Raw genomic sequence first — 27,139 nt, 5'->3', positions numbered from 1 at the left:
TCATCTATTTAACCAACTTTTAACCAAGATGGGGAGATTCTGCCCAGATGAGATTTAAAGGTTTGCGTCCCTTCTGTGGAGGGGATGGGGCCCCATTTCTTAAATAGACAAAGTCCTTCATCAACAAATGTTAAAGTGTGTGTGAAGTTTTCTCTAGCAATTAGTACAGGCGGTCCCCGGGTTACGAACACAATAGGGAATGTAGGTTTGTTCTTAAATCGAATTTGTTTGTAAGTCGGAACATGTACTTTTTTAAGTGTAACTCCAGCCCAAAAAATTCATAAGGATACAGACAGCAGTACAAACCTCATTGTGGCTCTAACCCCACACCATACAGTACTGTACTAGCCAAAACTAAAAGGCTAAAAGAGACCCAGAAGGATAGTTACATTCAACATAGCTAGAAGTACAAGTACAATACAGTGGCCCTGCTCCCAATACAGAGTAATGTAATCTCACCAGTTTCCAGACAGTTCCACCAGCTTCTGCCTGTGCAGTGGGATGCTTCTGGGCAGTGTGGGGCAATCAGTACATGTAGTACATGCAGCGTGCGTTGTGGCCGGCACTAAGATGGATGCTATCCAGCACAGGAGCGAGAAGAAGCCGGAAGAAGCCAGCAGTGACGTCACGCGGGCGCCACCGCCGTTCGTAAGTAGGAGTCGTTCGTCACGCCCCCGTTCGTAAGTAGGAGTCGTTCGTCACGTGGCCCCCGTTCGTAAGTAGGAGTCGTTCGCAACTCGGATGTTCGTAAGTCGGGGACTGCCTGTAGTATGAAATCCAGATTTATACGCAATTTTATTATTCCGCAGAATCTTAGTAATGGAAAGGAGTGGTTTGCGGGCTAGGATAGTATGTTGTGATAAGTCAACAAATAAAATGACACTAGAGTAGGGATCGGACAAGGGAGTCGGATGCCGAGATAGCTGCATTAGCTGTTCTTTAACATGAAAAAAAATGATTCTTTACAATCCCATCACTCAGTAATTTGTCTGTAAATAAAATGGCTTTGGCAATTTATATGCTCTGTCCTCCACAATTTCTCATGCAGGAACAGAGTGGAGATAATCTGTAGCACATAATTTCTTAATTCAGGAGGCGTTTTTGCAATACCTCTGAATTGAGAGGCGATTTCCCCCATTTTGTTCTCTACATGACTAACTCTGTCACCTATTTCATAAACTTTCGATTTACCTTGACTGATAAACGATAGCATATATCTGTAATGTGCCTCTCAGGGCCAAAAAAAGCAGACCTTCACCCTAAATTCTAGATCATGTTGTTTATTTGTGCATGTGGAGATGTGACACAGGACTTTGGATCCAAAGCAAGCCCTGTGGCAGATCTGTGCACGCACAGGTTTCCCTGACAATCTCAGCACTAGGAGAGTCAGAAAACGTCACTGTTTTTTCACATGTGCAAGAAAACACCTGCGTATGCGCAGATGTGCTGGACAGCTCTGCTAGGACCAAAAGGCTGGGCAGAGTCCTTGGTACATCTGCGCATGTGCTAGAACGATGGCACTGAAGAAGGGGTGGAGGGGGACTGAAGTTCCACTTTAAGGGTAGTATCAATAATAGGTTGACCAGATGTAGGATAGTTTTCAATAAGCTCCACAAATTCCCTGGGGTCTTCAAATGAGCTGTTGTCTGTGTGCTGGGAATGCAGGGGAGTCTATTTCTGCTTAGATTTCAGTTGACAAGTTAAAGTGATACTAAAGTCTCTCTTTTTTTTTTTTTTTTGGTAAAAATAACAAACATGTCATACTTACCTGCACCTTTTCTCAGGTCCCTCTTTGACGCTTCTGGCCCATACCTCCTGTTAAGTGCCCCTGCTGTAAGTAGCTTGCTTTGGGGGAACCCGAGCCGAGCTGCAGCTCCCTGTGTCCATTCAGACACTGAGCCTCAACATGGCCCCTCTCCTATCTTGATTGACTGACTTTGATTGACAGGAGCAGGAGCCAATGGCGCAGCGCTGCTGTCTTAGCCAATGAGGAGGGAGAGTCCCGGGCAGCTGAGACACTCCTGCAACATCACTGGATTGAGATGGGCTTTGGAAAGTATTGGGGGGGCTGCTGCACACAGAAGGCTTTTTATCTTAATGCATAGAATGCATTGAGATAAAAAACCTTCTGACTTTGCAACCACTTTAAGGGAGAGTCCGGGATCGTAGCTAATCTGTGTGTCCAGGTTCAGCCTCTGGTGCCTAGCCGCTGTGTTGTTCCATATAGGGAATTTATAGTCTTTACAATTTTTTTTAACATATACATATATTTAAATATAGTTTATGATTGTATTTGAACACAGGAAAGCCATATTTGACCAATACATGCTCAGGCTCTGCTTTGCAGTACTACAGTTTCCTTCTCACAGTATAGGTGTTGGCTAACTTCTTGAAAATAATTCAGGTCTTGTCTGGCCTTTTAAATTGGGCAGCTGTTAAATGGATACTGTCAGCCTTCTCCCACTGATATTCAGCTTGCCAGCACTTCCCTACTGCAAATTCTTTCATCGCAATCAACACTAAATACTATTTCGGATGCTAGGAGTGGTGGTGTAGTCCCTTCTTTAAATATGTGACAGTGCTTAGGCCTAGCAATCACTTTCACATAGGAAAGGAAATGCTACCCCATACCAAGATGCACTAGGTATTTTCACCAGCTGAGACTGAGGAAGGAGGCAAAAAATCTTCACAAATGAAACCCCGAGACAACCTTGAGATGGAATGCCTGACAGGGTTGTAACTAGGGATCGACTGATTATCGGCAAAGCCAATATATCCAGGGCCGATCTGCACTTTCCCAAATATATCGGAATCGGCCCCTGAGGTTTACGGATATTGCCGATATTTCAGGAAAGTGCGGTACTGGAGTGATGCCTGCCGCTAGGGGCATCACCCCGGTACCGGCGTCCATAGCCGACGGTCGGCTGTCTGACAACCGATGCGGCTGAGAAGCTGCTTGTCTGTCATTACAAGGAGTGGGGGGGGGGGGGGTGACGTCCCCTCTCGCCACCTTCCAAGGCTCGCCCGGGTCTCCCGTCCCACCAGGAGACCCGGGCATCCTACCTGCACGGCCGCCGAAGACCCGATCAAAGCCGAATTCGGCTCTGATCGGGTCTCCATGTAAAAACCCGGAAGTGATGTCATGACATCACTTCCGGGTACTCGGCGCCAAATTCAAAAAAATTACAGCATTCAAAACAGCCAAACTTGGCGTTTTGAATGCTTTTAAGTGCAGAGGAGGGGTTTGGGGGGTCTTTAAGACCCCCAGATCCCTCCACAAGTGTACCTGTGTGAAAAAAGAAAAAAAAAAATTTGAAAAAAAAAAAAATGTTTTTTTAAATGTCCGAAAATATCGGCCGATACCGATATGCGATGACCAAAATATTGGTATCAGCAATAAAAAAACGATAATGGTCAATCACTAGTTGTAACACCACTTTGTCCCTGTGAACCACCAGGTAAGGTGACCAACAGGACAACGCAGCTAACTCCCGACACCCTACGCGCAGAAGTAATAGCGACCAAAAAGGCCACCTTCTGCGACAGAGTGAGCAAAGAGAGTTCACTAATGTTTTCAAACGAAGGCTTTTGAAGTACCGACAGTAACAAATTGAGATCCCACAGGGGTACCAGGGATCGCTTGAGGAGCCAGATGGGAACTCCCTGCACAAAAGTGTGAACCAAGGACTTCGCCGCCAACGGCTTTTGGAAAAATATGGCCAAAGTTGAAATATGGCCCCTGATGGTGCCCAGAGCCAAACGTTGATCTACACCTAGTTGTAGAAATTCCAACAGGTGAGACACAGAAAAGTAATGGGGAGAGCCCCCCCCCCCCCCCCCCCGGGGAGAGCCCCCCCCCCGAGACTCACACCAAGTAATGTACGCCTTCCAAACTCGATGATAAACCTTCCTGGAAGTAGATTTCCTAGCTTTCAACAGCGTAGGAATCACTGACTCCGACAGCCCTCTGTCCTTCAGCACCTGGCTTTCAGGATGGAAGATTGGTCCCCGAGACAGAAGATCTTCCCTGAGAGGAAGTTATCAAGGGACGTCTGCTACCAGCCTTACCAGGCCTGCCTACCAAGACCAGTGAGGCCAGTCTGGTGCCACCAGAATGACTGGAATCCCTTCTACCTCAATTCTGCGTAGCAGTCTCAACAGAAGTTGTCTCGGAGGAAAAACTTAAATCAGACGATACTGACCCCAAGGGGCAACCAGGGCGTCTGCCAGAGGATCTCGGGACCTCGACACAAACCTCTGCACATTCCTGTTCAGATGGGAGGCTACCAGGTCCACATCGGGGGTCCCCCACCGGAGACACAGCTGATGAAACATCTCCGGGTGAAGAGACCACTCTCCCTGATCCAACGTTAGCCAACTAAATAGTTTGCTTGCCAATTCTCCGCCCCTGAAATGTGTACAGCAGAGGGGGCCGGAACATAAAGTTCTGCCCACCTCAGGATGCCGGTTACTTCCCGGCCCACCAGGGCACTCCTTGTGCCCCCTTGATGATTGACATATGCCACCGCCATAGCATTGTCTGATTGTAGCCTCACCATCCACTGAGACAGACAAAGCCTGATTGCCTGAATTTCCAGGATGTTGATTGGCAGACTGGACTCCTCTCAAGTCCAAACACCTTGAGCCGAGTATACTCCCAAGACATCTCCCCACCCGGACAAGCTAGCATCCGTGGAAATCACTGTCCAATACAGGGGAAGAAAAGACTTTCCCAGGCGAAACACCGGGGAGCGGAGCCACCATATCAGAGACCCTCTCTTACCCCGACTCAACAGGATCAGATCGTCCAGCGACTGGGGATCCTTGTCCCATTTGGCAAGAATCTCTTTGCAGAGGTCCGGTATGGAACTGAGCAAACCAAACCGCCTCGAAGGTGGAGACCATCAGACCCAGCACTTGCATGCAAGTCCTGTGCGACGGCTGACAGTTGGACAATAGGAGCCGAATCGCAGCCTGCAAGTTCCGTAGTTTTGCCTGTGGAAGAAACACCCGGGCTGATGCTGAATCCAGCATCAGAGCCAAGTAGTCCAGCTTGGTGGATGGAGTCAAAGCCGATTTCTGAAAGTTCAGTGTCCATCCGAACTCCTGTAGAGTTCGCACATAATGTCCAAATCGATTTATAGAAGACTCTGCACGTAGAAGCAGATCATACAGGTAACCTAGTACCGCAATGCCAACACTGGGGCCAAAACTTTTGTGAACACCCGAGGAGCAGAAGTGAGACCAAAAGGTAACACCACGAATTGATAGTGCTCCTCGCCCGCGGCAAAACGAAGAAAACGCTGGTGCCCAACATATTGGACGATGAAGGTAAGCATCCTTGAGATCGATAGAAGTCAAAAGATCCCCTTGATGGAAGGAAAGCCACTACCGTGCGATTGGACTCCATCTGAAATTTCTGAACCAGCACAAAGTAGTTCAGAGCCTTGAGGTTCAAGATCGGGCGGACCTTGTCTTCCTTCCTGGGAACGGTAAACTGATTTGAGTAAAAACCTTGAAAACGGTCTGATTCTGGAACTGACACAATGACTCCTTGTGCTAACATGTCCTGCACTGCCCAGTTAAGGCCCTGCAGCCAATCGTAAGACAGGCGTAAAAATTGGAAGGAAAGAACCTTGCCGTAGGTAAGGACAGAAACTCGATCTTGTAGCCGAACTGAATAAACTCATGGACCCATTTGTCCACGGGTCCGGAAAGAAGCAAAGACGTCCCCCCACCCCAGATACAAATGAAGGCACCCCTTAAGGCTGGAGAAGGCTTGTCCGGGGCAACCAGTAGTGCCCACTTTTGACTTACCATTCCAGGGTCTCTTGGAGTAGCATGCAAAGTTATGAGGGCCATATCAACCTTTGACACAAATGACTGCAGGGTCGCCGTCATGGCCGCCAGGGCAGACTGAGACGCAGAGGGTCCCGCAGCTTCAAGGAGTGGGTAAGGTGGTGATGCACGTTCCATGGGCTCCATGAGAAAATCGGAGCCGCACTGTGCCCAAAAGAAAAAAAAAAGTTGTTTTTTTTTTCAAAAAAAAAAAAAAAAGAAAGCGTGCACACACCGCTCGGAGCACCACAAGGATCAGCTGGATCACAGCGCTGGATATAGTAGAGGAGGGACTGTATACCCACAGAGACTCACCACCATGCACCCAGAGCTGTATCCAGAAACCGCCTGCCACACTGCAATCAAAGAGGAAGAGAAAGCGCTGACACTTTCACTAGAGGCCCCCGCTGCACGTCACCGCACTGGACTTCAAGAAAATGGCCACCGCATAGACTACAAAGGGAAACCCAAAACATGGCCGCCGGGCAACACAAACATGGCTGCCGAGGCTAAAAACAACCATCCACGGCAAAATGGCGGCGCCGCGCGGGACCCGGGACTCCAGGGAAGTAGTTTTAGTCCACCGGGGGGAGCCTCCCAGGGACCCCCTTGCCTCTGCAGTGCAATAAATGCAGGCTCTACTACCAGGGAGCTGCCAGCGGCACACTCCCATCACCCTCTGGCCCAGCACCAATGTAACACCCCCACCCAGAAACACCCGTGCACCCCAAAGGGGGACTAGGGGAGAGGGCTGGGGGCAGGTGATGGCGACCAATGCAGGGAGAACCCTGCTAGGGAGAGGGGGGGGAAACCATTAGGGGAGGAATGACACAGGGGTGCCTACCATCCCCAGGAAGGACCCCAGCAATTCCCAGAGAAAAGAGGGGGGACACTACTCACTACACCTTGGCATTAGGTGGGCACCACTCCCGGCAGTCCAACGCACCATCTTGGAATGGGGGTGCTGTGGCCAGAGGTACGCTGCGACTCTGATTGTGACCGTTGTCGTGACCAGGGCTATGCGACCATGTGAGGGATTTCACTCGCCGACCAGCCCCAGTCCAGTGGGACTAAGTGACAGCCAACCTAGCGCAGCACTAATAGTTGGGTCGCGTTCACAGGCCAGACTGGGAAGGCCATAAGGATCTAAAATATCCAGTGCGCCGCCAAGTCCAGCTGTTGATTGTAGTTCACACAGGAACAGAAAATAACAAAGAGTAAAGAAAAAATTACATTTAAAAAAGGAAAAAAAAAATGCCAGGACCGCAGATCCCAGCAGGGAGCCAGGTCTTTACTCCTGACTAGGCAGAAAAAACTGAAGTCCTATAGCAGGTGATGGTATACCCTCTGGGACTGCCTCAGGGGCATAGCCAAAATTGTTTCCACCTAGTCCTACTCCTGAAGGGAGAGTAGCATAAACCCAATGGTCGAGGAAGACATGAAGCTGTGTCCATCAGTGAACGAAAGAGAAAATTCAAATTCTTTTCACAGTGAATACATTAAACCTTTTGCATTACCAAATGTTTGTTTTAACAAACTGCCAAGTTTTTATTACGGTCTCTGATCCCCACTGGGGAAAAAAATCAGCTTGTTTTCTGTCCTTGTGACACCACATTCTTTCCAAGAAAAAACTGAACTTGTGCTTTAACCACTTGCCGACCGCTCCACGCAGATATACGGCGGCTCGGCTGCGCAAAATCATGTAGAACTACGTCATTTAGTGCACGCAGTCTCGGCGGCGCACGCACACCGCCGCAGCCGTGCTCCTGCTGTGTCTAATCAGGCAGCCTGCGGGAGGAGTGGCGGCGATCACCGCTGGCCTCCTGCGATCGTCCGAGAAACTGACAGAAGACCCTCCTGCTTATGTAAACAAAGTAGGCGAGTCTTCTGTCACACAGGCAGAGAGAGATCAGGAGTTTCAGCTAAGCTGAAACCCTGAACTCTCTGTTCCTGTCACAGAGCCCTTCCCCCCACAGTCAGTAAGCACAGTTAGGCATACAATAACCCCTTTGATCACCCCCAGTGTTAACCCCTTCCCTACCAGTGTCACTTATACAGTAACAGTGCATATTATTTAGCACTGATTACTGTATTAAAGAGGTTGTAAACTCGTTTACAATTTTTTTTTTTTACAACCTGCAAGAGAAACACATAATGAGCTAGTATGCATCGCATACTAGCTTATTATGAAATACTTACCTTAGAACGAGCCCCCGCCATGCCGCTCACTCACCTGTATGACGAGCGACATGTTCAGTCGCCCGTCTTCCGGGATCGCGGCATCCAGCCATCTGATTGGCCGGAGCCGCGGTGACGTCACTCCCGCGCACGCACACGGGAGCCGACGGTCACGGCACGGGGCTCTGAAGGAACGGCACGATCAGCCGTTCCTTCAGAGCGCATGCGCCAGTGACGTCACTGGCTGCATTAAAGGTAAATATCTCCTAAACGGTACATGTTTAGGAGATATTTACAGTACCTATAGGTAAGGCTTACCTATAGGTACAACTTCCCGAGGAGGGTTTACTTCCTCTTTAATGTCACTGGTCCCCAATAAGTGACAAAAATGTCAGTTAGGGGTCCGATCTGTCCACCGCAATCCTGCTAAAAATCGCTGCCATTATTAATAAAAACAAAAAAATAAATAAAAAGCCCAAAAATCTATCCCGTAGTTTGTAAACGCTATAACTTTTGTGCAAACCAATTAAAATACGCTTTTTGGGATTTTTTTTTACCAAAAATATGTAGAACACAAATTGGCCTAAACTGATAAAAAAAAAAAAAAAAGTGATTTTTAAAATGTGTTATCGAGAATGTTTTAATAGCAGAAAGTAAAGAATATTGTGTTTTTTTTTCAGAATTGTAGCTCTTTTTTTGTTTATAGCGCAAAATCTAAAAAGCGCAGAGGTGATCAAATACCACCAAAAGAAAGCTCTATTTGTGGAAGAAAAAAAGGACATCAATTGTATTTGGGTACAGCATTGCACGACAGGGCAATTTTTCGTTAAAATAATGCAGTGCAGAATCGCAAAAAATGGCCTGGTCATTAGTGGGTAAAACCTTCCGAAGCCAAAGTGGTTAAATAAAATAAACTCCACTCTGTAAATCCCTGGTTATATGGGGATAAGCACATCCTTTGGCAAGATATCCTTAACTTCTTCAGATCCACGCTATAGCCGAAGTAAGGCTGCAGCGCGGACTCGAATTTCCGGGAGGCCGTCTTTAAACGGCCTCCCAGAGACAGGCTCCCCGCGCGCTCCCGGGGAAAATATGTGTCGGCCGTGTCCCTTGGACACAGCCAATCACAGATCGTGGTAAATGGCCAATCACAGCGGCCATTTACCACGTGATCGGCCCATGCAATGAGAGATGATCTCATATGTAAACATATGAGATCATCTCTCATCGCCAGCTCTCCTTCCTCACACAGAGACTGCATGTGAGGAAGGAGCAGAGCCGATCAGCCGTTCGGGGACACAGAGGAATGTAATCAGGGCACTGATCACCAGTGCCCTGATTACACAAGGTAAATAAAATACACTAAGTGCCCACCATCAGTGCCCATAGTGCTGCCAGTCTGCCCATCAGTGCCTGCTCATCTAGGCACTGATGAGCACTGACTGGCAGCACTATGGGCACTGAGGGTGGGCACTGATGGTGCTGCCCATCAGTGCCGCCCGTCAGTGTCCATCAGTGCCACCCATCAGTGTCCAGCAGTGCCGCCTCTCAGTGCCTATCAGTGCCGCCCGTCAGTGCCGCCTCTCAGTGCCCAGCAGTGCCACCTCTCAGTGCCCAGAAGTGCCACCTATCAGTGCTCATCAGTGCTGCCTATCAGTGCTCATCAGTGCTGCCTATCAGTGCTCATCAGTGCAGCATATTAGGGCCTCCTCATCAGTGCCACCTCATCAGTGCCCCCTCATCAGCGCACATCAGTGAAGGAGAAAAATGTATTTATTTCCAAAATTTACTCGCAGAAAATAAGAAAAACTTTTTTTTTTCAAAATATTCTGTCTTTTTTCTTTGTAAGAAAAAAAAAAACCCAGAGATGATTAAATACCACCAAAAGAAAGCTCTATTTGTGTGGAAAAAATGATAAAAATGTCATATGGGTACAGTGTAGCATGACCGCGCAATTGTCATTCAAAGCGTTGAAAAGCACTGAAAGCTGAAAATTGGCTTGGATAGGAAGGGGGTGAAAGTGCCCGGTAGGCAAGTGGTTAAAACAGTTAGGCTAAAAGGTATAGTAGTGAGTTCACTCCATCTGTCAGTTTGTGTCCACATCTGTCTTGGGTAATAAATGGTTCAACCTTTCTAATCAAATGGCATTACTTAGTCCCTTGTGTTGCCTCCTAGAATGCCAGTGTTACGTCAGTATATACTACCAACTCTTTAATGTATTTCTCTATTTCAAGCACAGTTTTTGGCTCTTGTAACTATTTAAACACAAAAAGGTGGATAATGAATGTATTTTAAAATTCAGATTACAATCAGGATACAGAGAAGATGATGCTAATCAGGGCATAATTCATGCTATGTGAATCAATGTCTGATTACCACATTGTCACAAGGATTTTTAAGTATGCAAGTATGAGGGATGATGTTATCCTTAGTCTCGGTATTACTCAGCCAGCTAGAGAATATTTATGTTAGTGGAGGGCTGATGAGCAGGACACAAAAGCAGCGGCCCTAGGGCACTCTATTTTTACATGGGTCTTTTGTAGGCCTGTCTGTGCAGCAATAAAAGGTCACAATACATTTGCAACCTTAAAGATGAACTAAAAATACTGCTTATAGATAATAAATATGTCTTTAAGTACATCTATAATCAATCTCAAAGATTTTTGAAAAGGACCTTGGTAAGGGAAAGGATAAAGAAATTTACAGCAAGTTCTGATAAAAAAAAAAAAAAAAAAAAAACCCTTTCACTTGCCTGAATATCTCTAAAGCACACTGTTCAATGTCCAGAAATCTTTCGCCCTACAAGTACAAAATGTGCAGGCCGCAGAATAAACTATTAATCCTATTCCCACCGTGCCCTATGAAAAAAGATACTTGTGATTGGGTGTTACCAGCCCTGATCCTGCAAACCATCCCACCTCTGTTCTCATATCGAAATGTAGTCCATGCAGACACAGCCAACAAGCAGGTGACAATGCAGCCATTATTTCTGAATAATCGGGCTAGCATTTTCCCCTTATCAAAAGGAGGAGACACAAATGGAACACATCTGGTAGGATCAAAACATAATTGATGGGAGTTTGCAGGAAAGCTAGACCAAAAAGGAAACATGACAGTAAACTTTTAAGTGTGCGCAACATGCTGCAAGCACACATCGGAAAAAGATGCCAACAGATAACCAAAGCAATTTTTTTCTGGCTGGCATTCAGCAAGATTTATCAAAAATTTGGCAATCCCAAATGTGTGTTTTGCTATCACTTTTTTTTTTTTTTTTTGTTTTTTCTTTAGGAGTAGGAGTTTTCATTTTTCCTGAGAATAAAGAAGAAATTATTTGTCTGAATTGCAGAATCATCTTCTTCGTCTAGCAACTAAACCATTTTTGTGCTAAATAGGGTTGAATATCTTCAGGACTAGGTTCATTGCAAGGTGTCAGGCTGTCTTTACTGACAAAAATGTATTAGGGAATATCAAGCAGTATTTAAGTGTCATTAAACCCACACCATTAAAAACGATCAATAAATTCTGTATTTTATGCTGTTCAGCCACTATGGGATTCATTTTTCATATTCCACAAAAACCTGGTTGATCCTGCTGTTCTCTATTTCAGCTTCTGTTTATATCCCCATTGCAGTTGGAGGTTTTGCAGAGCAGTGTTGGCAGCTCTGAACATGCTCAGTTTTCAGTGAGTTTCTATGCTGAGAATTTCCTCCCTATCACATCTAAACAGCCCATGTGACTACAGAGTCACACATGTGAGCGTATACACAGTGGTAAATGACAGCCCACTCCCTCCCTCCTTCTCCATATCCACTAACCAGCTAAACACAATGGGGGTGGGATATTACATCTTGATTGATGGAGGCTTCACCTCCCAGTTATTCTAAGACACAGGCTGTTTTCAAACATATGTATATTTGTATGACAATTTATTACAATTTATTGATTTTATTATTTTTATGCTGTATCCCAAAGGCTGTTATGAAGTGGAAGGAAAATGATAAATATTTTTTAAAATTATTTTACAAATAAATATCTGAAAATTGTGGCATGCATTTCTATTGTCTTTTGGAGTAGGTCTTTACCAGCTTTGCACATCTAGAGAGTGACATTTTTTGCCAATTATTCTTTGCAAAATAGCTCAAGCTCTGTCAGATTGGATGTAGAGCGTCTGTAAACAGCAATTTTCAAGTCCTGCCACAGATTCTCAATTGGATTTAGGTCTGGACTTTGACTGGGCCATTCTAACACATGAATATGCTTTAATCTAAACCATTCCATTGTAGCTCTGGCTGTATGTTTAGGATCATTGTCCTGCTGAAAGGTGAATTTCTGCCCCCAGTCTCAAGACTTTTGCAGACTCTAGTAGGTTTTCTTCTGAGATTACCCTATATTTGGCTCCATTCATCTTCGCATAAACTCTGACCAGCTTCCCTGTCCGTGCTGAAGAAAAGCATCCCCACAACATGATGCTGTCACCACCATGTTTCATGGTGGGGATGGTGTGTTCAGGGTGATGTGCAGTGTTAGTTTTCTGCCACACATAGCGTTTTGTTTTTAGGTCAAAAAGTTCAATTTTGGTCTCCCCTGCTGTGTCCCCCACATGGCTTCTTGCAAACTGCAAACAGGACTTCTTATGGCTTTCTTTCAACAATGGCTTTCTTCTTGCCCCTATTTCCTATAAAGGCCAGCTTTGTGGAGTGCACAACTGTTTACAGTGGTGCCATACTCTTTCCATTTTTGGATGAGGAATTGAACAGTGCTCCTTGAGATGTTCAAAGCTTGGGTATTTTTTTTTTTTTTTTTATAAGCTAACCCTGCTTTAAACTTCTCCATAACTTTATCCCTGACCTGTCAGGTGTGTTCCTTGGCCTTCATGACGCTGTTTGTTCACTGAGGTTCTCTAACAAATCTCTGAGGGATTCACAGAACAGATGTATTTATGCAGAGATTAAATTACACACAGGTGGACTTTAATTACTAATTAGGTGACTTCTGAATTGGTTCCACTAAATTTTAGTTAGGGGTATGAGAGTAAAGGGGGCTGAATACAATTGCACGCCACACTTTTCACATATTTATTTGTAAAAATTTGGAAAACCATTTATCATTTTCCTTCCACTTCGCAATTATGTGCCACTTTGTGTTGGTCTATTACATAAAATCATAATAAAATACATTTATGTTTTTGGTTGTAACATGACAAAATGTCCAGGGGTATGAATATTTTTTCAAGGCACTGTATATGGATTAGGAAAAAGGTACTTATATGTTTGTTTGTTTTTTTATTCAAATTACAGTGCCATCATCCACTTACAGAGAAAGAGAAGTGGGAAAATGTAAATGAAAACTTTGTGTGTTTAGTGTCACTTTAAGTGGTTGTAAACCTCTGACATGAACAATAACCAAATCATATATTTTCTATAGTGTGTACTTTCCCCAACCAAAAGCACAGAGTGTGACTTCTGTCTGCAGCCTTGCACCTCTGCTATCTGCATGAGTCATTTCTGACAGGATGTGGACTCCAAGTCACTTAGGATGATGGCGAGTGGAGCTCCAGCACACATCAGATGATTGACAGTCTAAGCTGTGATGAGACCAAAACTTTACTTTTTGACCTAAAAGCAAAACACTGTGTGGTGGAAACTAACACTGCACATCACCCTGAACACACCATCCCCACCATGAAACATGGCGGTGGCAGCATCAAGTTGTGGGAATGCTTCTCTTCAGCAGGGACAGGGAAGATGATCAGAGTTGATGAGAAGATGAATGGAGCCAAATACAGGGCAATCTTAGCAGAAAACCTGTTTGAGTCTGCAAAAGACTTGACTGGGGTGGAGGTTCACCTTCTAGCAGGATAACGACCCAAAACATACAGCCAGAGCTACAATGGAATTACCGTATTTAAATCAAACCCTATTCATGTTTTAGAATGGCCCAGTCACAGACCAGATCTAAATCCAATTGAGAATCTGTGACTTGAAAATTGCTGTTCACAGACACTCTCCATCCAACCTGGCAGATTTTGAGCTATTTTTGCAAAGAAGAATGGGCACAAATTTCACTCTCTAGATGTGCAAAGCTGGTAGAGACATCTCCAAAAAGACTTGCAGCTGTAATTGCAGAGAAAGATGGTTCTACAAAGTATTGACTCAGCGGGGCTGAATACACATCACACTTTTCATATAGTTATTTGTAAAAAATATTGAAAACCACTTATCATTTTCCTTGCACTTTACAATCATGTGCCACTTTGCGTTAGTCTATCACATAAAATATATTTATGTTTTTGGTTGTAACATGACAAAATGTGTAAAATTTCAAGGGGTATGAATATTTTTTCATGGCACTGTACAAGCAGTCTGTGTTACAAACAAGATTTTGTAGGTTTGTTCTTAAAGCGGAGTTCCACCCTAAAGTGAAACTTCCGCTTATCTGTTTGCTCCCCTCCTCCAATGCCACATTTGGCACCTTTTGGAGGGGGGGGGGGGGGGGAGCATGTGCCTGTTTTTGTTGACAGGTACTGTCCCTACTTCCAGTGGACTTGGCAGCGGTGACGTACGTCACAAGCCTGACCCCTCCACCTCCGGCCGCGGCTGCACCATTCAGAATGCGCTTCGCACATGCGCAGTAGGGGACCGGCTGTGAAGCTGCAAGGCTTCACTGCCGGGTTCCCTTCCGGGAATTTGTATATACGCTTTTTGGATAGCATAGGGAAGGGTTAACGCCCCTGTAACATTTTTTTCTGCTGTCTGTGCCCCTGCTCAGAAGATTTCACCTCACTTTCTGTCCCTGTGACAATTGTATTTTGAAAATTTTGGGTTGTCATGGAAACAAGGATTGGTAATAAAGCTTCAGTGGAGACACTTTTTTCCCATGATAACTCTTACAGGAGTGAATTTTCCTTCCTTGGGTAGACTTTCTCTCACTGCCTTTTGTCTCCCTCCGTTTGTAAGTATGAATTGTATGCAAGTCGGATATTCGTAACTTGGGGACTGCCTGTAAATAATAAATATACCCAGAAGTAGAATATACAGGGTATTTTCACTGGGAGTCAGGCATGAAGCTATATAAAGGGTTGAGGGGGGATATAAAGCTTTCACATTAGTCCTATTGGACAAAGTACATAAATTTGAGAAGCTTTGGAGACCTTGGGCTACCTATAACCTACCCCTGGATTTGATGAATCCCTACTGCTCCCTTAATTCTCTAGGTGTAAACTCTCAGTCCTACCTCTGAATTGATCATTGATGCCCATGCTTCTCCTAGGGACCTAGGACTTGTCATACTTACTGTTCTGCGCAGTGGTTTTGCACAGAGCAGCCTGTTCCTCCTCTTCTGGGGTCCCTCACTGTCGCTTCTGGCTCCTCCTGCCTTCAGAGTGCCCATATAGCAAGCTGCAAAGTATAGTATAGAGTGCCCCTATAGCAAGGTAAAAAAATGCCTGCCTTTAGAATCACGTGCATTCTTTTCCTGTCCAGGACTACATGTCCCATGATGTATTGCTCCCCACACATTCAAAAGTTCTCAGGCACTCACTGACATCTATGAATGGTGTACTGAGCTGTAAGTGTGCTTCACCTTGTATACTGACAGCTATACAATTAATAAAACGAAAGAAAAATTCTGAGATGATTTGGGATTGGTTCTTTTTGATACTGCAGTCAGCACTCCCTTGATGCACTTTGCGGCCTTATTAAAAAACAATAATCTTGCTGCAGTTTAACTATTTGCTGACTACCCTATAGCAGTTTTCCTGCTACATGGTGGCAGCTGTGCGCTGGATCACGTAAATATACACGTGATCCGGGTCTTTCGGGTAACGAGTGCGAATGCCAGTCGCCGCCGGTTCGCACCCACTGTCAATTATCCGTTAACCGACCAGCGGGTACAGCGGACTCGTTGTCCACTGACACATCCGCCGATCATCCTACAGAGACAAAGAACGGTGGTCTGCCTATGTAAACAAGGCAGATCGCGGTTCTGACAGGAGGGAAAGCATGGATCCTGTGTCTCTGCAAAGCAGCCAGAGTCTTAATTACAGTGCATATTTTTTTTAGCACTGATCACTGTATTAGCAACACTGGTCCCCAAAAAGTGTCAGTTAGTGTCCGATTGTCCCCCGCAATTGTCAGGTAAAATAACGCAGTGCTGTTATCGCAAAAAATGGAGAAGGGGGGTTAATCTTCTGGAGCTGAAGTAGTGAATTGGAACTCCTAAACCAGAAAAATCCACAAAGAAAATACTATGAGTATATGCAGTATATATATATATAAAAAATTACCTTTGTCTTTTTCACCACCCCTAGGCATCTCTCTGTCTTTTTCAACAACTCTTGGAGCCTCATGTTTATTTTCACTGGCTTTTGGTCCTTCTCTGTCCTTCTCATCAGCTCTCTGACCCTCCCGGGTTTTCTCTACAGATCTTGGTGGGCTCTGGTGCTTAACTCCCCGTGGCAAAAACGTCAGTGGCTTCTGGTGGTTTCTGTGTCTGTGTACTAATTCGTCTTGCTCTCCTGAAGGTTTGTCATCTATGTCACCCTGTTTCCGAACTGGGTATTTTCCCCAATCCCGCTCCAGCCTACTTCCTGGAACAAAGACTCCGCAATTCTCATCACAGAGAAAAAACCTGTGTCCACGGAATGTGCCATCAGTGAAGCCCTTTCCTTCTGCAGATCCCTGTGAATGGACAACAGAAGAACATAATAAACAACTGGCTTACACATGAGGTCACATACGTCACAGAGGAAAAAAAATGTGAACTGACTAGGGTGACAGGTGACTGGAGAAAGTGTTATAGCATGAGCGTGAGTGTTCCAGAGCTAATATTTGGGACAGAGGTCTTGGTTGTGAGAATGAGAGGTTTTAATAAATAAGGGTGACCATTCACATGTACATTTAATAGAACACATTGAAGTAGAAGAAGAAAGGAAGACTCCAAGGCATATGCATCATTAACAAGGCCTTGTATAGTAAGTGAAGGCTACCAGCCTAGAATAAATATTTTAAAGTGGCTGTAAACCTCAGACATGGAATATGAGCAAAGCATATCTCTCCAAAACAGTGGTCTCCAAACTGCGGCCCTTTGCTTGCCTTTATCCAGCCCTTGGGGCACTTTTCCTTCCACTTATAAAAGACACTATTCCTCCCACTGACACCAACAATAGGGCATAATTTCTACTACTGACATCAACAGTGGGGCACCGTTTCTCCCATTGATGCCAATGATGGGGCACTATTCCTCAAACTGACAGCAATGATGGGGCACCATTTCTCCCACTGACACCAACAATGGGCACTATTTCTCCCACTGATACCAATGATGGGGTACCATTTCTCCCACTGACACCAACGATGGGGTACCATTTCTCCCACTGACACCAACGATGGGGCACTATTTCTCCCACTGACACCAACGATGGGGCACTATTTCTCCCACTGACACCAATGATGGGGTACCATTTCTCCCACTGACACCAATGATGGGGTACCATTTCTCCCACTGACACCAACGATGGGCACTATTTCTCCCACTGATACCAATGATGGGGCACCATTTCTCCCACTGACACCAACGATGGGCACTATTTCTCCCACTGATACCAATGATGGGGTACCATTTCTCCCACTGACACCAACGATGGGGTACCATTTCTCCCACTGACACCAACGATGGGGCACTATTTCTCCTACTGATACCAATGATGGGCCACTATTTCTCCCACTGACACCAATGATGGGGTACCATTTCTCCCACTGACACCAATGATGGGGTACTATTTCTCCCACTGACACCAATGATGGGGTACCATTTCTCCCACTGACACCAAAGATGGGGTACCATTTCTCCCACTGACACAAATGATGGGGCACTATTTCTCCCACTGACACCAATGATGGGGCACTATTTCTCCCACTGACACCAATGATGGGGTACCATTTCTCCCACTGACACCAATGATGGAGTACCATTTCTCCCACTGACACCAATGATGGGGTACTATTTCTCCCACTGACACCAATGATGGGGTACCATTTCTCCCACTGACACCAACGATGGGGTACCATTTCTCCCACTGACACCAACGATGGGGCACTATTTCTCCCCCTGGCACCAGGGATGGCGCATTATCCCCCCCCCCCCCCTCAATGCCAAAGATGCATTAACACCCACTGATGCCAGGACAATCTCTACTCCCAATGGCCACAGTCCAGCCCCCCTAAAGTCTGGACAGTAAACTGGCCATTTGTTTAGAAAGTTTGGAGACTCCTGCTCTATAGTGTGCACTTGTCTCTATCCAGAGCACTAAGGAGTTGATTTACTAAATCTTGACAGTGCAAAATCTGGTGCCGCTCTGCACAGCTTCCAGGTTTTTTTTTTTTTTCAAAGCTTACCTGAACAATCTGAATTTAGAAGATTGGCTACCATGAACCGCTGCACTAGATTTTGCAATCTCACATTTTTAGTTAATCAACCCCTAAGTGTCTTTTGTCTGTTGCTGACAAGCTTTCCTGACACAAAGAAAAAGGTGACAGTGGAGGGGATGTGTCCCTTCCCTCCAATCAGCTCTCAAACCTCCCCTTACTGAGCTCTGCAGAGTGTCATTTCAGCTCTCCGTCCCCTTTTTTCTGACATCTCAGGCAAGATTTATAAATTCTGGACTTTGAATGGATGTAGAGAAGAAAATACTGCAGATAAACACGTACAACTTCTTTAGGAGGATTTGTCTAATTTCTGTGTATCATCTGAAGCTAGTCAATTCACTGGGTATTTGTGAGGGTTTACCACCACTTTAAGATTACTGGGACTTATGATTGCTGAAATTTAGGAAAAGCGATGGACAATTAAGTCTGGCCACTTTATTTGTTATGTGCCCTAGAGTTGCTAACTTAGTAAGCTGTAAGCCTTTTCACAAACTTCCAGTAGTCAAGATGGTAGATGATGTGTTGATTGACTGCATAGGTTAGTGATCTCAGAGTCACATTCATGTACAAAATGTGAATATCTACATAGATCTTACCAATAGCTGCACTCCAAAAAGAATTTCTTGTTTGTGATTGACAGATCCTTTGTACCGCAAAACACCCCTCTCCTTGCGTCCACTGGATGAAATAACCTGAACACGTACGTAGTCTCCAGTGCTTAGATTTATAACTTCCTTCAACCTACTGCGGTCCCGAAAAAATACAAGACGCTCCTCTGTATCAGTAACTGCCAATAACATGCTCCAAATAAACTGTTCAACTTCATGTACTGACTCTGAGTTTACAGCAACCACCTTTTTGGATTCATGAACCCTAAGCCAAAGTGTCGCTGGATGATAAAGGACACTGTCCTTCCTTATGGGATTAGAAGGTAAATTTCCAGCTATTGTTAGCAGGCTCCCTCTCTCCACCCTCTCAAGTGTGCCATCGGAAGACTGGAGAAGTGATGAAAAGTCCCGGGCTGCGATGAAAAATCTTGGAGATGACATTGTAGTTTTGATTATTGATTACATTCAATGTGAAGGTTCACAAACCTGGAAAGAGAAAAGGGGGGAAAACATCTGCTGTATTACAAGCACAAGCAACTGTCTGGCTGTTATGTTGATGTAAAAGCTTCGATGCTACATAATACTGATCTGGAACAAATATCTTTATTCAAAAGAAACTCTGACATAAGCCTTGAATGAAAGGGGTGATCCTAAAAAACCCAGCGCCCCCTTGGCCACCCCACCTATAGTAATCAGGTGCCAACTGCCAGTCTTAATTAAGCACTTCCTATCCTTATCTGCTCTCCCTTTTTCTTCTTGCCTCCAATTTCCCTTTCTTTTTTTGCTCCTTATTTTACCATTTCTATTCTCTCTTCCCCAGTACCTTGAGTATTGCTTGGTCCTAGAGAGAATGAGAAGTCAGACTGCCTGTTCATTGATCCTGGCAGCAGTTCCTATATATTTTGTTATCAGCACTAGACAGACAGAACAGTACAACAGGATCTTGTGTGACTGTTACACAGAATGACAGGATCTCCCTTTACAACTAAGCATCCCATTATAGCACTCTGATCCTTTTTAGGCAGTAGTAACAAGTGACTTGAGATCCAGGTAATTGGCTGGAGGCCTGGAGCCAATACCTTAAAGGCAGTGGTGGCCGTGCATAGGGGGCGCCAGGGCGCCGCCCCCCCCCCCCTAAAAAAAAAAAAGGAAAAAAAGAAAATGACAAAAAGAACAATAAAGTTGTGAAAAAAAAAAAATCGGTTCGCCGGCCTATGTGGTGGCTAAAGGGGGGGTGGGGTTTACGACCCAGAAGAGGCGCCGATTGGCTGCCTTCTGAGGGCGTAACCTGGGCACAGGAAAGAGCGCTTAGCCACCCCCACCTTCGTGATATCCTGGCTGTGATTGGTCCAGTCTCCAGCCTGGACCAATCATCATCCAGGACATCCGATCGCTGATGTCGCAATGGGGGCGGTGCCGGTGCATGCGTCAGTCACTCACTGTCACCGCCGCTCACCTTCCCGCCGTTTCCCGCCGCAGAGAAGAGGAGAGGCCGAGACGAGGGAGAAGCCACTCACCTTCCCGCCACCACAAAAGAGGATGAAGTATCGAGGAGGGGAGAAGCCGCCGCCGGGAGCCGAGCCGCCGCCAGGTAAGTGCATTGGATTGAAGGGAGCACGCACGCTGGTCTCTGCATTGATTGGGGGACAATGCTGTGGCACTCTGCAATCATTGGGGGACAATGCTGTGGGCACTCTGCAATCATTGGGGGACAATGCTGTGGGCACTCTGCAATCATTGGGGGACAATGCTGTGGCGCTCTGCAGTGATTGGGGACAATGCTGTGGCACTCTGCAGTGATTGGGGACAATGCTGTGGTGCTCTGCATTGAAAGGGGCTTGCACGCTGAACTCTGCATTGATGGGGGCACGGAACAGTGTTCATTGCATTGAAGGGGGCATAGCACAGTGTTCATTGCATTGAAGGGGGCACAGCACAATGTTCATTGCATTGAAGGGAGCACGCACGCTGATCTCTGCATTAAAGGGGGCACGCATGCTGGTCTCTGCATTGAAAGGGGGCATGTACGCTGGTCTCTGCATTGACAGGGGGCATGTACGCTGGTCTCTGCATTGAATGGGGGCATGTACGCTGGTCTCTGCATTGAATGGGGGCATGTACGCTGGTCTCTGCATTGAAAGGGGGCATATACCATCTCCTGTACCATGACCTGTGACATGCCTATACCATATCTGTGCCATGCCTATACCATATCTGTGCCATGCCTATACCATCTCCTGTACCATCACCTGTGCCATGGCTGTACCATCACCTATGCCATGGCTGTACCATCACCTATGCCATGCCTATACCATCACCTGTGCCATGCCTGTACCATGACTTCAAAGTCACGCAATTTTTTACTGTGTTTTTTGACGCGAAGCAATACCTATTACATTTTTCTTTTTGCGCCCCCCCCCAAAAATTTTGAGCACCAGCCGCCACTGCTTAAAGGGATACTAAAGGCAGCATTTTTCTTTATTAAAAAAATAAACATGTTATACTCAACTACTTTTTGCAAAAGTATTGCACAGAGCAGCCCGAACCTCCTCTTCTGGGGTCCCCCGCCAGCAATCTTGGCCCCTCCTCTTCCTCATGTGCCCCCCTACCAAGCCACATGGTATGGGGGTACACAGCATGTACTCGCTCCCGAGCTGTGTGTGTGTCTATGGAGCCACATTTCATAGATGTACAGCGAGGCTTAGCCCCCGTCCCCACTTCCTCCTCACTGCATTTTATTGACAGCAGATTTGGCACAAACAGTCAAGTGGGCGGTGATGTCATCACGCTGGGCGGAGCTTGGACGCTATATGCAGTAGTGCTTTAAGATATGCTTTATGTCTTCTTCGGGAATGTGAGTGATTTTTTTAAACTATGTATTAAAACTGGATGAGCAATCTACACTATTTGGTCTTCTCTTTGCATCCAATATGTTATCCGTGGAACTGAGGATTTGATGATCGGGATGTGTGGCGATATCTAGTAGAACAGTGTCCCTGTGTTAATAAAAAGCATTTGACCTCCTTTAGCACAGTGAGGTCCTGCGGAGAAGGTGAAAGGACACCCATGAGGTGAGATGAAGGGCACTGTGATGTGTTTTAAGGTGAAGATCATCTTTTGAGAAGAGATTTACATAATCGTCTGGGACTGCACATTCACTGGATGGTGTGAGGGACTTCTACTGTATTTTATTATATGGTCTTTTTGATCATTTTATTTAAAGTTGACTATTGCTATACTCTAGCATATATTTTTCTGAGTTGTTTATTATTTATGTATATATACAGTATGTTCTTATTGATCTAAATTTTATGGTAGCACTGCACTATTGAGGGAATAGATGTATTAATGCATTTTTGTACATCATGGTGAGCAAATTTTATGGTAATAGCTGCTTCCTTCATTACTTGTTTATATATTACACTATATATTTCATTTTGTGAAATAATTTGGGAATTTTTTGTTGATAAGCGCGGGTGGTTCACTTTTGTTTATTCCTTGTCCTTATAGGTATATTCATTCTGAGTTTTAAAGGATCACCTCTGGCCAGAATTTTGGGGAGAACGAAGAACTGAAACGATTTGACACATAATTTTATACTGTGTAATCTCCCTTCTATGTTCCAAGATGTGTTGGTAATGCTCTAGTGGGTTCCGAGAGTGGTCATGGCTTCAACTCACAAATACCATTACCTATATATATATATATATATACACAGGCTGTGGGCCATTCAGAAGTCTTGGGTACTGGATACTATGTTGATTGAGCGAGCCTTGCCTTAATAATCAGATTGGAGATGGAGGTCATGTCATCTGAATAAGAGTCCTATCTATAATGAAGAACAGATATCACTATCCGCTATATATTGCGCATAGGCTGCATTTTACAGTTCATTCATGAGGACAAGTGACCAAGCTCTCCTGACTTTGTGGATCATCCATAAAATGCAGACCATTATATGGAGCCTGCAGTATGCAACTGAGTTTTCCTTGCCCAGTGCAGCAGAGAACTCCGTGATTGGAGAAGAGGCTGGTCACATGACTTGTTACTAGGCTCTCCCCAAGGCTTTTGTTTTAGTAGACTAGGCCTTGCCACTATGCGAGGATAGGTAGAAGACATACAGGATTTTCAAGGATACAGCTTAAAGTAGAACTTCAACCATAACAACTTGATAAAAATAATGTTCTTTAGCAAGAAACATACAGTATCACACAAAAAGTGAGTACACCCCTCACATTTTTTGTAAATATTTTCTTATATCTTTTCATATGACAACACTGAAAAATAACACATTTCTACAATGTAAAGTGTATAGCTTGTATAACAGTGTAAATTTGCTGTCCCCTCAAAATAACTCAACACACAGCCATTAATGTCTAAACCGCTGGCAACAAAAGTGAGTACACCCCTAAGTGAAAATGTCCAAATTGGCCTCAATTAGCCATTTTCCCTCCCCGGTGTCATGTGACTTGTTAGTGTTACAAGGTCTCAGATGTGAATGGGGAGCAGGTGTGTTAAATTTGGTGTTATCGCTCTCAATCTCTCATACTGGTCACTAGAAGTTCAACATGGCACCTCATGGCAAAGAACTCTCTGAGGATCTGAAAAAAATGAATTTTTGCTCCACATAAAAAAGATTGACAAGACCCTGAAACTGAGCTGAAGCATGGTGGCCAAGACCATACAGCGGTTTAACAGGACAGGTTCCACTCAGAACAGGCCTCGTCATGATCGACCAATGGAGTGGAGTGCACATGCTCAGTGTAATATCCAGAGGTTGTCTTTGGGAAACAGACGTATGAGTGCTGCCAACATTGCTGCAGAGGTTGAAGTGGTGGGGGGTTAGCCTGTCAGTGCTCAGACCATACCCCGCACACTGCATCAAATTGGTCTGCATGGCTGTCATCCCAGAAGGAAGCCTCTTCTAAAGATGATGCACAAGAAAGCCCACAAACAGTTTTCTGAAGACAAACATACTAAGGACATGGATTACTGGAACCATGTCCTGTGGTCTGATGAGACCAAGATAAACCTATTTGGTTCAGATGGTTTCAAGCGTGTGGGGTGGCAACCAGGTGAGGAGTACAAAGACAAGTGTGTCTTGCATACAGTCAAGCATTGTGGTGGGAGTGTCATGGTCTGGGGCTGCATGAGTTCTGCCGGCACTGGGGAGCTACAGTTCATTAAAGGAACCTTGAATGCCAACATGTACTGTGACATACTGAAGCAGAGCATGATCCCCTCCCTTCAGAGACTGGACCGAAGGGCAGTATTCCAACATGATAACGACCCCAAACACACCTCCAAGATGACCACTGCCTTGCTAAAGAAGCTGAAGGTAAAGGTGATGGACTGGCCAAACATGTCTCCAGACCTAAACCCTATTGAGCATCTGTGGAGCATCCTCAAAAGGAAGGTGGAGGAGCTCAAGGTCTCTTAGCATCCACCAGCTTCATGATGTCCTCATGGAGGAGTGGAAGAGGACTCCAGTGGCAACCTGTGAAGCTCTGATGAACTCCATGCAAAAGAGGGATAAGGCAGTGCTAGAAAATAATAGTGGCCACACAAAATTTTGACACTTTGGGCCCAATTTGGACATTGTCACTTAGGGGTATACTCACTCTTGTTGCCAGCGGTTTAGACAATAATGGCTGTGTGTTGAGTTATTTTGAGGGGACAGCAAATTGACACTGTTATACAAGCTGTACACTCACTACTTTACATTGTAGCAAAGTGTCATTTCTTCAGTGTTGTCACATGAAAAGATATAATAAAATATTTACAAAAATGTGAGGGGTGCACACACTTTTGTGAGATACTGTATCTTGATATATGCTGCTGTTTGGATGTTTAATTTAGAAAGCCTAAAGGTTTAGCGCTGAGCAGTGCGGGGTGTACCAACATTCTTCCTACTGCTGGCCTCTTTCAAAATGTAACATCAAAACTTCATCACGGATGTGAATATACTTATATCCGCTCACTTTATTGCTAAAATTACTGTGAAATGAAAGACGTAGCTGGGTGCAATAACATGTCCGCATGGGTATTCTATCAGATTACCGCTACCCATAATGGAACGCATAGCGCAGTAAGTATTTTTTGTTAGGACGTTCCTTCCGTTACAAAATCTGATGGGTATCGGTAATCTAAAAGAACACCCGCATGGTTCTTTATAGTCCTCAATAGTGATGGGCTCAGGCATGGTAATAAACGTAGTCCCAACCCACCTGAGCAATCCCACCAGGAAGCTGACTCTACACACCATCAATCATAGGCAGTGAGGCATGTCCCGGGCCGCAGCTGCACAGACCGGGAAATGCCTCACTACCTATAATTGGCAGTGTGCAGTGATGGCTTCCTGGCGGGATTGCTCAAGTGGGTTGGGAATACGTTCCCGAACATGCCAGAGCCCATCACTAGTCCTCAAGAGGGATGGGCTCAGGCGTGTCAGATCCTAGTCCCAACCCACCTGAGCAATCCCGCCAGGAAGCCGACACTGCACACCGCCAATCATGAGCAGCCTAGTCAGGGCATGTGTATGTGCAGTTGCGGGACGGGAAATGCCTCACTGCCTATGATTGATGGTGTGCAGTGCTGGCTTTCTGGCACGATTGCTCAGGTGGACTGGAACTACAATCTCAAACATGCCTGAACCCATCACTAGTCCTCAACAAACATCCATGCTGCATGGGGACAACACAAGAGTGCAATTGGGACACAGAGACATAGCATTGCCCCCCACCTCCAAATCTGCAGTGTAGAAGATTGGGGATCTGGTGACTCATGTGGGCGCAGATTTGGGGACTTTTCATTGGTTTGCTGCGGTGATTGGTTAGGGGCACGCTGGTGAACACCCTGATTAGAGCGGACCTTCAACCTTTTAACCACTTACGGACCGCCCATCATGTATTTATGTTACTTTGAAGTTAAGTACCGGGATTATGGCAGCAGATAACTGCTATAACCCCAGTATTTTTTTAAACGGTGGGTGATCACTTTTATAGGTGGCGGGAGAGGTGTCTCCCCCCTGATGCCTCCCAGTCGTTTTCCCTGCTTACCAGAGCCATCAGTAGCAGGGAAAATTATCCAGTCCTCTCCCCCTCTAGGCAGGAAGTCGAGTGAGGGCAAGCTGGCCCCCACCCAACTCTATGGCCTTGGAGGACCAGAGCGACATCATACTTCGCTTCCTCCCAACAGCCTTAAAGGTCCCATTTTTTTCATGATGAAAAAAAATGTTTTTTTTTTTTTTTCTTTTTAGTGTAGATGTGAGATCTGAGGTCTTTTTGACCCCAGATCTCACATTAAAGAGGACCTGTCCTGCTTATTTCTATTACTATTTCTTAAGTGGTTATTATTAAGCTGTTCAACCCCTTGCTGGCAATCATAAAACTATATATATATATATATATATATATATATATATATATATATATATATATATATATATATATATATAAATTTATTTTCTTATGCCATCTAGTAATTTTTATCCTGAGCACAGCAATGAAGCAATCATAAATAGTACAGCTGATCAGTACTGGGAGTGCCTATTAAAAGGAACTAAATGGCTTGTTATACAGATCCCTAGAAATCAGCAGCCCTAAGGTTACTTTCCTGCATTCCTATTGGTTGCTAAGAGTGAACAAGCCCCCTGTGTACCCCCTTAAACCCAGTGATGAGGAGTACTCACGTGTCGCTGCCTCTGCTCTCGTGGAGTCCATCAGTGCATCTGCTGCCAGAGGTAAGGCACACTAACTAACCAGCTACTTCACTCTGGACTTTCCCCATAGCTATAGGGCTTTCCTAGGTGATAGGTCTTCTCTACGCAGCCATGAAGTCACTTCTATCACTTCAGTCAACTTAGGGAATTTACAAGGAGGAAGTGTACGAGGAGAAGAGTAAGCTGCAACGTCAGCCAATCAGCGGAAAGAAAGCGCTGTACGAGCCAGTAAGAAAAAAGCAGAGAGCAGTGGTGGGCGGGGAGCGGAAAATCCCATTCAGGGAGCCAAGATAAAAGAAGCGGATGTAGCTGTGGGCGGGGCCGTGCAGAGTTCCTGATGTGTGGAAGGCGGGGCTGTGCGGACTACCTGT

At 45.3% G+C, this 27,139-nt stretch overlaps 1 protein-coding gene across 1 annotated transcript in view; it reads right to left on the bottom strand.

Moving 5' to 3' along the window:
- Positions 1–26,925, bottom strand: part of LOC309544415 (ubiquitin carboxyl-terminal hydrolase CYLD-like) — a 126,051-nt gene extending 99,126 nt beyond the window's left edge. The window contains exons 1-3 of the mRNA XM_082243326.1: positions 26,739–26,925; positions 19,037–19,534; positions 16,301–16,694 (exon numbers count right to left, since the gene is read on the bottom strand). Of these exons, the coding sequence (XP_082099452.1) occupies positions 16,301–16,694; positions 19,037–19,489 (847 nt within the window). The 5' untranslated portion in view covers positions 19,490–19,534; positions 26,739–26,925. The remainder of the gene's footprint in view (positions 1–16,300; positions 16,695–19,036; positions 19,535–26,738) is intronic.
- Between the last annotated feature and the right edge of the window lie 214 nt (positions 26,926–27,139).

The sequence above is a fragment of the Pelophylax lessonae genome (genome assembly GCF_965119305.1).
Source record: "Pelophylax lessonae genome assembly, chromosome: 1".
In the NCBI taxonomy this organism is placed as follows: domain Eukaryota; kingdom Metazoa; phylum Chordata; class Amphibia; order Anura; family Ranidae; genus Pelophylax; species Pelophylax lessonae.
The sequence above is the reverse complement of the archived record's forward strand: the minus strand, read 5'-3'. Positions and strand labels throughout refer to the sequence as shown.